This window comes from Schistocerca piceifrons, chromosome 2 (genome assembly GCF_021461385.2).
Source record: "Schistocerca piceifrons isolate TAMUIC-IGC-003096 chromosome 2, iqSchPice1.1, whole genome shotgun sequence".
NCBI classification, from domain to species: Eukaryota; Metazoa; Arthropoda; class Insecta; order Orthoptera; family Acrididae; genus Schistocerca; species Schistocerca piceifrons.
In genome coordinates, this window is record NC_060139.1 from 1,028,670,022 (window position 1) to 1,028,682,606 (window position 12,585).

Consider the following 12,585-nt stretch of genomic DNA (forward strand, 5'->3'; position numbering starts at 1 on the left):
ATTGAATGTTGAAGTGTATTTAGAATTCTTCTTTCCTCAAGGTTGAGCTTCATATATAACATTAAATTAACAGTTCACTTCTTGCAGGATGAACTATGATATAACTTCAAACCTAGCACCATAATTTGCAAAAAATAACAATGAAATTGGTAAAAAATTAAAATGGACTAAGAATAAAAAATAACATCAAAACTGTCAAAAAAGTAACAGTAAAATAAAAAAAATTAATTTGGCAAGAACATAGCATTGAAGCTGGCAAAAAACAGCACCAAAACTGGCAAAAAATAACAGTGAAATTGGCAAAAAATTTCAGTGAAATCGAAAAAATGACGCCAAATCTGGCAAAAAATAATACTGAATTTGACCATAAAATAAATCGAATTTTTCCTGGCCCTACATATATATTATCTTCTCAATCATCATTTTCTACTGCAGTGAACATAAGAGATCTGTTTTGGTCTATCTGACATAGCAATGGGTTGTCCGCTTAGTTGAAATATGTGTCCTGCTGCCTTATGCCATTAACGAATCAAGGTAAAATATCTTCCAGAAGAAATAAAATATCCTCCAGAAGAAATGGTAACTGACCTTCCCTATAAATGTGTTAAATTCAAGGTATAAAGCTAACAGCGATAGGCAGCTTGCCAGTTCTATATTTTATAATACACAATATCTGTTCACGTTACTTTGTTCTACAAGCCTTTGTACACACTACCCAAGCCTTTGTGGGTAATTGTAAATGGTACCTCATGCTGGTAGTAGGTATAATCATGTATCAAGTGAGCAAGATAGAAATGTTTACATGCTACCAGATGAAAAATCAAGACACATTTATAAGATCTGCCAGCCTAGTACAAGCATTTGACGATGTAAAATTGCACAAGATGTTCAAAATTGTTAGGAAAATAAGTGTAAGCTGTATGTAAATACAGAATATGTTCAATATTTACATGAACTACAAAAGAACAAAGATGGACAAATAAGAATGGAATACCAGGTGCACAGATTTAAAAATAAAAAAGGGAAAGAAAAGAAAGTCAGCATGCAGCCATATTTACATATGAATGCAAAATCAGTCATTCCACAGCATGAAGAGATCCATGGAACATAAAACTAAATATATGACAGGGATGTAATCTTTTACCCCTACTATTCTATTCACTCTCTACATCAAAGAAGGAATGATGGAACTACAGAAAGGTTCTGGTGAGAGATTAAAATTTGAGGGTAAAGGCTAGCAATTCACCGATGACATTGCCATCGTCAGTAAAAGAGGAGAAGCATTGCACGACCTGTTGAATAGAAAGAACAATCTAATGAGCATATGCTATAGATTGAAAGAAAACTGATGAAAGATAAAAGCAATGAGGAGTAGCACAAATGCGATAAGTGATAAGTTGAACATCAAAATTGATGATCATGAAGCAGACAAAGAGAAGAAATTCTGCTATCTCATAAGCAAAATAACACATGATGAATGAAGCAAGGTGGCACAAAAAGCAGACTAGCACAGGCAAAAAGAGCATTCCTCCCCAAAGAAGTCTGCTAGCATCAAACAGTGATCTTAATTTCAGGGAGAAATTTCTGAGAATGTACATTTGTATCACAGCATTGTATGGAAGTGAATATTGGTCTATGGAAAAATTTGGAAAAAAGAGAACTGAAGCATTTGAAATGTGGTGCTGTAGAAGAATGTTGAATTTTAAGTAGACTGATATGATAAGAAATAAGAGGGTTCTCTGCAGAATTGGCGAAGAGATGAACATGTGGAAATCTCTGACATAGAGAAGCAACAGGATGAAAGAATATGCATCAAGACATCAAAGGATAACCTCTATGGCACTTGAGGGCACTGTAGAGGGTAAAAGTTGTAGGGAGGGCAAAGATTGGAATATATTTAACACTACACTCCTGACAGATCCTTTTAAAAAAAGACTCTATACCACTTAAATTATATTTGGTTTAAAGACAATACTCTTCCTGATAAAAGCTTTTCTTGTTAGTGCCAGTCTACATTATTTGGCTTCTGCCATCATATGACACCTGCAATTAAGATAAGAGGAACATACAGAGCAACTGTCGTTTGCAATACAACAGCAAGGCACAAAAGATAAAAAAATAATTACCTTTCCTCTTATCTTAATGGCAGATATCTGATGGCAGCACTAGCTGAAATGGCATAATAAAACTTATACTGATCCCATCTCTTACTTTGCTAACTTTGTGCAAATTTCTTCAGCTTCAACCTGCACTTAATTACTAACAAATGATGGTCAGATTCCACTTCTGCTCCAGTAAATATGCCTTCATTGTTAAATCATACAGTAGAACTGCATGACCTTTGGAAATATAAGGGATCTACGGCTTGCAGCCAAGCCACAGTACTACAATAACATAACAAAGCCATGTTGGCTATGTTACAAAGCCAGATCTGTCAGGCACATATCCTGTTGCCCTTGCAACTGTTGAAAAGATTGCTGTCTTCAGGAACCATGTATTAAACAATGGAAACTCCAGGTAGGAATATCAATAATGTAGGAAAATATAGATTGCTATCTACCATAAAGATGAAATGTTAAGTTGCAGACAGGCACAATTAAAAGACATTTACACATAAACTTTCAGGCACAACCTTTGTAAGAAAAACAAGAAACGCACACCATTCATTCACATAAGCAAGCACACCTCATACACACATGACCATCAACTTTGGCAGCTTGGGCCAGAATGCAGCTATCACATGGGATGGAATGAGCAACCTGGAGTGGGTGGAGAAGGGGAAGGGATAGCAGTGTACAAGTGGGGGTAGAGAGAAGCACTGTCTGGCTGAGTTTGCAGCAACTAGAATGACAACAGGCATTGTGTCAGAAGGTTATGGGGAAAGGAAGTGGGCTAAACAGGTCAAAAAAGGAAGAACGAGGAAAGATGGGCAGGTTCATTTGCAGAGGGCAGCAGACAACGAGGGTGGGAGATGAGAATAAAGAGGAGGTGACAGGACAGAGGGGGTGGATGATGATGATGTTTGGTTTGTGGGGCACTCAACTGCATGGTTATCAGCATCCGTAAAAAATTCCCAACCTCTGCTCAGTCCCAACTCGCCACATTCATGAATGATGATGAAATGATGAGGACAACACACAAATACCCAGTCATCTTGATGCAGGTGAAAATCCCCGACCCTTCCGGGAATCAAACCCGGGACCCTGTGCTCGGGAAGCGAGAACATGACCACAAGACCACCAGCTGTGGACAGTGGTGGTGGAAACTGTTGGGTGGAGTGTGTGGGGAAAGTATTTTACCATAGGTTGAGGCCAGGATAATTACAGGAGAGGAGAAGTGCTGTAAGGATAACTCCCATCTGCACACTTCATAAAAGCTGGTGGTGGAGAGCAGGATCCAGATGGCTCGAATAGTGAAGCAGACATTGAAATCAAGCATGTTATGTTGAGCTGCAAGTTGTGCCACAGGGTGGTCTACTTTGCTCTTGGCCACAGTTTGATGGTGGCTGTTCATCCCAGTGGACAGCTGGTTGATTAGTCATACCAATACAAAAAAAATTGTGCAGCGATTGTAGCAGAGGTGATAAATGACATGGCTGCTTTCACAGGTACCCTGGCTCCCAATAGTGAGCATGAAACCTGTGACAGGAGTGGAATAAGAAGTGCTGGTTGGGTGGACTGGGCAGGTCTTGCATATGAGTCTTCTTCAGGGATATGATCCTTGTGGCAAAGGGTTGGGATTGGGAGTGGCATAGGGATGGACTAGGATGTTATGGAGGTGATGGAACACATTTTTAGGAGGGTCTGGAAAGATCTCAGGTAGGATGTCCCTCATTTCAGGACATGATGATAATTAATCAGAGCCCTTGTGAAGGATGTGGTCCAGTTGTTCCAGGTTGGGGTGGTATTGGGTGATAAATGGGGCACTCCTTTGTGGTTGGTTCTTGTGGGTGGTGGGAGAATTGGGGATGTGAGGGAAAATGGCATGGGACATCTGTTTGTGGACTAGGTCTAGGGGATACTGCCTGTCTTTGAAGGCCTTGGGAAGTGGGAGAGAGTGAGGGGTGGGGGATATGGTGGAAAGTCTAAGTTGGCTCAGGGGACCAGTTGCACTACTGCATCCTACCCTTAGCAAAGCAGTTAGTTAGAAATCCAAGTACATGGTGTAATAAGTGGAATACTTTATTCTTATTTTAGTGATGCATTACTCAGTTCAGTCGGACCCAAGGTGCCAGAAGTAAATACATTGCTCACAAACTCATTTGTAACATTTCGTTAATGTTTTGTATTATAGTATGTGTCACATAAGAAGGAGCCTATGTGCAGAGAGAGAGAGAGAGAGAGAGAGAGGGAGAGAGGGAGAGAAAGAGAGGGAGTAAGAGAGAGAGAGAGAGAGAGAGAAAGAGAGGGAGTAAGAGAGAGAGAGAGAGAGAGAGAGAGAGAGAGAGAGGAGGGGGAGGGGGAGCTTGGAGGGAATGAAGTGAGGTGGTTTGAGGGGTGAATATTTTCATGTTGCCAGGCCCTGCAAATTGTTGTTGCAAACAACAATGATTAAAATGCGTTGCCACTGAAGTATGGCACAGCGTTTGTCACCATCGAGCACTATTTACAGCAAGGTGTTCAGATGAAGATCAGACCTTACTGGCTGCTGAGCGTTAGTGGAGGAGGATGCCCAGAAGAGTTAAAAACTGGGCCACTTTCTGAATGGATGCGCACTATAGGCGAAGTCCAACAAATTTCTTTGGACTCCCTACACTTTGTTATGTAGCAATAATGTAACCAGGGCAAATGTTTTCTCCCAGAGAGACTTACCTAGTGGTCTTCTAGCCTGATCAAATGGCCTACTGCTGCCAATTTAAAAACATGATGAGAAAGTTTCAACATAACAAGAAATTTAAACAACTGAGGTGTTTCAAGAATGTAATAAATAGTTTTATTATGTTTTATGACAAGAGTGGAGTTTTCATATTTAGAAGAGAGACCCTAGAAGTAGAATTACAGTATCGTATTGAAAAATATAAGGAGGTACATACAAAATAAGTGATATAAAATGAAAACATTTTGGGAAATACTGTAATGAATGCTATGAAAAATCGAAGATGTTTTAATGAAAAACAGATTTCAATGGCAATGGCACATATGTTAAATATGTGTGCACTTAGCCACATAGTAAATGCCTACACAAACATATATTTTTGCTTGTATCAACATAGCTTGAATAAAATGTCCAATAGTGAACTCATTATGTTGAAACTACTGTGTGTCCTATGACAGTGGAGGTAAGTACAACTCGTGTTCCAAATGCTTTCAGATTTGTGGTTGCACTGTATTTTAGCAATGAAACCAGCATTCTGAAAGAGGCTTGTTGGAAGTAATCCTGTATGTGTGTGTGTGTGTGTGTGTGTGTGTGTGTGAGAGAGAGAGAGAGAGAGAGAGAGAGAGAGACAGAGAGAGAGAGACAGAGAGAGAGGGGGGGGGGGAGGAGGAGGGAGGGAGAGAGAATGATAAATCCAGCTTTGAACTAGGCTCAACCAGCCTGTGTCAAGAAACTATTGCCCCACCAGAACAGAGGTAAAGGAATGTACTACCTTTCTGAGACTTTTCATTGGAAATACATCTGGATATGACAAGGTATACTGTACAATGTTTCTGCAATGTGAAGAGAGAGGTGGAATTGGTAAGATGTAAAAGAAATAGAACTGTTGGTTTTATTTTTTCAAACAGCAAAACAAAATATTACTGGAAAGAAATAAAGATTAGCATTTAACAGCTTGGTCACTGCTGAGGTCATTTATGTCTAAATATACAGGGACACCCTTATCTCACGAGACAGGCTGAAGAAAGGCAAACCTACATTTGTAAATTTAGAGAAATATTTTGATAATGTTGACTGGAATATACTCTTTGATATTATGAAGGTAGCATGAATAAAATGCAGCGAGGTAAAGCTTACTTTGATAGAAGCCAGACTGAAGTTATAGGACTTGAAGAACATGAAAGGGAGGTAGTAATTGAGAAGGGAATGAGACACAGTTGTACACTCCCCCAAATCTTATTCAATATTTACAGTGTGTGGGGGGTAAATTGAGTTTAGTCTTGTGTAGATATGGAAAATGGACAATAAAGGGTACAGACAAGAAGCAAATGGAGGCTCCTGAAATGTGGTCCCAAAGAAGAATGCTGAAAGTTAGACGAGTAGAGCAAATGACTGATGAGGAGATCGAACTGGGGCAAAAGTTTAAGGAAGTGGTGAAGAATTGTAGAGTGAGCTCAAGGCTTGACTTCAATAAGCAGGTTCAAGTGGTTATAGGTAGCAGTAGTTATACAGAGATGAAGAGGTTGATACAGTATAAAGTAGAGAGCCTAATTAAACCAGTCTTCAGTTTGGAGACTACAAGTGAACAATGAACTACCTCAAACTGGCTAAGGATGTGGGATAGAAGTGGACATGACCTTATTTAAGAAAGCATCCTGTAATTCCTCTGTAGCGACCTAGGTGGTTCACAAAAACCAAAATCAGAATGGCTATATGGTAATTTGAAAATCATCCCTCCTGTGTACAAGTCCACTGTCTGAATCACTGTACAGTCTTATCCTTTCAATATAATTTAGCTAATTTGTTTCTAGATATTACACAGTGTGATTAAAAATGTTGTGAACACTAATTAATTATACATGCTCCATTTATTAGTTTCACTTTCTGGCTTCCTACACCTTTATCTAAAGTCCAGCAACACGGGAAAAGATAGATGGCTACTTACCATAAAGATGACATGTTAAGTTGGCGACAGGTACAATTAAAAGACACTTACACACAAGCTTTTGGCCACAGCATTCATCAGAAAAAAAAGAGTAACACACATCATTCATTCACACAAGCAAGCACGCCTCATGCACACATGATTGCCAACACTGGCAGCTTGGACCAGAATGCAGTTGTCACATGAAATGGAAGCAGCAATCTGGAGGGGGTGAAGAAGGGAAAGGGACAGAAGTGTATCAGTGGGAGGGGGGGGGGGGGAGGGAGGAGCACTGTCTGGTGGAGTGTACAGGGACTAGATTGCCAACAGTCACAGTGTTGTGAGGTTGGAGGGCAGGGTGGTGGGGAAAACAGAATGAAAAAGAAGAGGAGCAGAGAAGGATGGGCAGATGAATTGGCAGAGGGCAGCATACTAAGAGGGTGGGAGATAAGAATGGGGAGGAGGTGAAAGGACAGAGCACATGGAAACTGTTGGATGGACGGTGTGGGGACAGTATGTTACTGTAGATCAAGACTGGGATAATTACTGGAGCAGAGATTGTGTTGTAAAGGTACCTCTCACCTACACAGTTCAGAAAAGCTGGCGGAGGAGGAGAGGATCCAGATGGCTTGGGTAGTGCAGCAGCTACTGAAATCAAGCATGTTATGTTCAGTTGCAAGTTGTGCCATAGGGTATTGTACTTTGCTCTTGGCCACAGTCTGACAGTGGCCGTTCATCCCAGTGGACAGCTGGTTCATTGTCATATCAGTATAAAAAGCTGTGCAATGTTTGCAGCAGAGTTGGTATTTGACATGGTTGCTTTCACACATGGTCTGGCCTCTGATGGCATAGGAAAAGCCTGTGACAAGACTGCAATAGGAAGTGCTGGGTGGATGGATTGGACAGGTCTTGCACCTGAGTCCTCCTCAGGGATATGATTCTTGTGGCAAAGGGATAGGATTGGGAGTGGCACAGGGACGGACTAGGATGATGTGGTGGTTGGTTGGTGACAGAGCACCACTTTAAGATGGGTGGGAAAGATCTTGGATAGGATGTCCCATATTTCAGGGCATGACAATAGGTAATCAAAGCAATGGCAAAGGATGTAATTCAGCCGTTCCAGTCCAGGTCGGTACTGGGTGACAGAGGGGGCACTCCTTTGTGCCTGGTTCTTGGGGTTGGGGGAGGGGGATTTAGGATGCAAGAGGAAATGGAATAGGAGATCTGTTTGCAAACTACGCCTGGGAGATAGTGCCTGTCTGTGAAGACCCTGGCGAGACCTTCAGAGTTTTTGTCACTACAGATATGCAATCCCTAGGTAGCCAGGCTATGTGGGAGGGGTTTTTTAGTGTGAAAGGGATGACAGCTGTTGAAATGAAGATACTGTTGGTGGTTGGCAGATTTTTATATGGACAGAAGTGTGGATGGAGCCATCAGAGAGGAGGAGGTCAACGTCTAAGAAGGTGGCACGCTGGGTTGGGGAGGACCAACTGAAGCATATGGAAAAGAAGGTGTTGAGGCTGTGAAGGAATGGGGATAGGGTGTCTTGGCCCTGAGTCCAGATCATAAAGATGTTATCAATGAACCTGAACCGACTAGGGGTTTCGCTTTTTGGGAGGCTAGTAAGGTCTCCTCTAGATGGCCCATAAACAGGTTGACATAGGAGTTTGTTATGCAGGTGCTCATGGCTGTGCAGCAGATTTGTTTCTATACCTTCCTTTCGAAGGAGAAATAGTTGTGAGTTAGGATAAAGTTAGTAAGGTGTACAAGGAATGAGGTGGTGGGTTTGGATTCTGAAGGATATTGGGAAAGGTGGTGTTCAATAGCAGTAAGGCTACGGGCATGAGGGAAGTTAGTGTATAGGGCGGTGGGGTCAACAGTGATAAATAGTGTTGTAGGAAGTAAAGGGGTGGGGATGGTGGAGAGTCGGTGAAGGAAATGGTTGGTGTCTTTGATGTGGGAAGCTAGAAATGGCCAATTTGTTGGAAGTGTTGGTCAATGATGGCTGAGATTCTTTCAGTGTGAAGTACAATAACCAGCCACAATGACGTATCCATGATTGTTGGGTTTGTATATTTTGGGGAGCATGTAGAAGGTAGATGTGTAGTGGTGTCATAGGGGTGAGGAGGGAAATGGATTCAGAGGAGAGGTTCTGGCAACTGTGAGTTCTTGGTGAAACACTACATACTGTCTTAACTAAATTAACATTTTTTCTCTTATTTCAAAAAACTTGGTTATTTTTGGGCTGTAGGCCCATTTTCCTGTACACAGCTGATTCCAAAGATAACTTGGTTGTCATCTTTGGAATCAGTTATCCACTGGAAAATGGCTTACAACATGAAACCTGGGTCATACAAAAATAATAAAGTTTTGTGAAAGAAAGCAACAAGTGTTTTGTTTAGTTAATAGACTACAGTATATCAATACATTACTATTTTTACTCACCCATATATGCTGTAACAAATTTGCTGCGTTCATTTGGAGGGATCCAGTTGGCTGTAAGACTGTGTAAAGCAGGCCATGCGAGTCCCTGTAAACATGAAACATGCTGTAATTTAAAACACTTAGAAAATATTGCTGAAATTTAAGTGTTATGAAGCAATTGTCAGTTGCTATTACTAAACATATATGAAATTTCAGAAGACCATAATATTTGCAGAGTATTTATAATGAATAACAGATTAGTCATGCACGTGCACACACTAGCTGTAGTAAACTTGCAGTGGTTAGGATCGACTAAATAGCACCATCTCATAGGACTGAGGAATGTTATGAATGAAAGCATGAATTTTAGTGACAGCTTTCACAAAAACATTTACATGTAATCCCACTCTGGCTTTGACAAATCATTTTCCTTCAACATAATTGGCGAACTTTCATAATTTCTTAATTCTATGTCAATTCATAAGCTTTTCATTGTATTTCTTGTTACTACTTTCATTTTTGTAATGTGCTAACAATTCTGTTAGTATTAGGTACAGTTGGTTGATCGGTCAGTCTGGAGATCAAAGAGACTAAACTGCGTGGTTATCAGTCCCTTTCCTTAGTCACAGCGGTCTCAGATTAAAACAATACCCCAAAGGAAACCTATAGCTTGAAATCTGGGGAAGAAAGAAAATTTGTAAAACTATGTGTGTAACCACATGGAAGTAGAAAATGAAAGTATCAAGCCAAAACTGAAAACATTAATGAAAATGAAAATGAAAAAAGTAGTAAAAAGCGTTAATATAGCAGATGGCCTCAGCTACCTGATCACAAGAGTAAAAAAGGATGGTCAGCCACTCTGCAACACATTAAAATCCCTAGCCTAAAACCACAAGGCAAGAGAAACACTGATGGTGAAAAGACAGACACCAAGTTGAAATAACAGCACCAGAGGGAGCAAGGATGAGTCAAAATAGATAGGGTGAGGACCTGAAAGATGCCCACCCTTAAATAGAATGAGAAAAATGCCTTTCATGGATAAAACTTAAAACTATGTTAGCCGTTGAGGCACTGTTACCTAAAAGTGAAGGGAGCTTGTCAGGGAGATTAAAAGTCCACCACAGGGCAGTTAAATTTAGACAGTCCAACGAGATGTGAACTACTGTCAAGCATGAAGCACAGTGACACTGAGGTTGGTCCTCATGATGTAGCAGGTGATCATAAGTCAGTCAAGTATGGCCAATGCGGTGCCAGTAGAGGATAATGGAGTCCTTGCGAGAGGCTCGCTTGGAGGACCTCTACACATTCGTCGGCTCCTTTACCATACAAGTCAGGGAGCACCATTCTGTATTCAAGAGTGTACGTGAGTGGACTCGGAGAAGAGATGGTAGAGAGAAAGACTCGAGTTCAATGAGGAGGGACCGGACATGGACTGCAATTGCAACCCCTGATTTGGGCCGCCATAGTGGGAGATGGATCACTGTGTTAGGAGAAAGGAAATGGTAATTCGGATGTGTAGGTGAGTTGCAAATGTGCACAGTATAATTGGCAAGCAGTTGTTGTTGCCTGATCTGCAATGGCAGAACCCCGGCTTCTATGAGCAGGCTGTTTACAGGGTCATTCAGAAAGCTCCTGCCATGAGTTTAGCTCCACAGTGGTGTATAAGGCCCAGCATCCACAATGCTGAGGACAATGCTGAACCATACACAAGGCTCCCATAATCAAGACGGTGCTATACATGGGCTTTGTACGACTGCAACAGAATAGGGTAATCTGCATCCCAGTCAGTGTGATTCAGGCATTGAAGAATGTTAAGGTGCTGCCAGCACTTTTGCCTAAGTTGATGAAGATGGGGAAGCCAAGTTAAGTGGGCATCAGAAAACATTTCTAAAAAGCAATAAAGAATCCACTAAATTAAGGAGATAGTAATCAAGATAAAGTTGTGGGTGCGGGTGAACTGTTGAAGGTGGCAGAAATGCATGACGCAAGTCTTAGTGGCTGAAAACTGAAAGCCGTGGGTGAGGGCCCTATGACTGTACCTTCCATATGGCTCCATGCAGTCAATGTTCAGCCACACCAATAGTAGATGAGCAAAAGGAAATGTAAAAGTCGTCAGCGTATAAGAAGGGTGATACTGAACAGCCCACAGTTGCTGCGAGACCGTTGATGGCTACTAAAATAAGTGGGATACTCAGTACAGAGCCCATATCTCTTGGATATGGGGAAACTGTGTGAAGCACCAACTAGAAATCTGAAAGTGTGCAGGTCAAAAAAGACAGCATTAAGGCGATAGTGGCAAGAAAGGCTGTTCGGTTGGCAGACTCCAAGTATACCAAGTTGTCTGACTTGGCGAAAACTGCACTGGGATGGAGCCAGAAGGCTCCGAGTCTCAAGGAGCCAAAAGCTCACCATACATTTAAGCAGCTTGCACACAACATTGGTCAGACTAATAGGGTGATAGCCATCCATATCTAACAGGTTCTTACCAGATTTTACCACTGGAATGGTGATACTTTCTCGCCACTGTGATGGTAATTCACCATCACTCTAGATGCAGTTGAAGATGACAAGGAGGTGGCGCTGGTAATACACTGATAGATGTTTAATCATTTGGTGATGGACGTGGTCTGGCCCATTGTTGAATGACAGGTGAGGTATCTTTGCCTCTGTACTTCCGCCTCGACTGACATCTCTGCCCAAACTCTTTACCTTTACAAATGTCTGCTTGTGTCTGTATATGTGCGGATGGATATGTGTGTGTGTGCGAGTGTATACCTGTCCTTTTTTCCCCCTAAGGTAAGTCTTTCCGCTCCCGGGATTGGAATAACTCCTTACCCTCTCCCTTAAAACCCACATTCTTTCGCCTTTCCCTCTCCTTCCCTCTTTCCTGACGAAGCAACCGTTGGTTGCGAAAGCTTGAATTTTGTGTGTGTGTTTGTGTGTCTATCAACCTGCCAACGCTTTCGTTTGGTAAGTTACATCAGCTTTGTTTTTAGATATATTTTTCCCACGTGGAATGTCCACACTGATAACTTGGTAGTACGTTACACTATTACTTAATTATGCAACAGATTTTCACTTATGTAGAAGAAACAAAGTCAAAGTTGTACTTACTCCAATGAATCCTTGAACAACTCTGAGGGCAACAATTGCCTCATAACCAATTTTAGCTGCCACAGGAATGAGCAATGACAAAACAAACATAGTTAAATTGCTAAAACCAAACACTTTCTTTGTACCATAGGCATGAGAAAGCATGCCACCTGGCAGCTGTAGGACTGAATGCAGCCAGAAATAGGCACCGAGAACCATGCCTTGTTGTTTCTCATCCCATTCAAATCGAAGCTGTAATTGAGAATTTTTATCAGTACACAAGTTATCCTGATCTATGCTGAATAGAATGATATAATAATAAAATGATA

The 12,585-nt window shown here is 41.3% G+C and overlaps 1 protein-coding gene across 2 annotated transcripts in view; it reads right to left on the bottom strand.

Moving 5' to 3' along the window:
• Nucleotides 1-12,585, bottom strand: part of LOC124777355 (sialin-like) — a 126,662-nt gene that overhangs the window by 25,435 nt on the left and 88,642 nt on the right. For both annotated transcript variants that reach the window (XM_047252728.1, XM_047252729.1), the window contains exons 3-4: nucleotides 12,278-12,508; nucleotides 9,185-9,269 (exon numbers count right to left, since the gene is read on the bottom strand). In XM_047252728.1, the coding sequence (XP_047108684.1) occupies nucleotides 9,185-9,269; nucleotides 12,278-12,508 (316 nt within the window). The remainder of the gene's footprint in view (nucleotides 1-9,184; nucleotides 9,270-12,277; nucleotides 12,509-12,585) is intronic.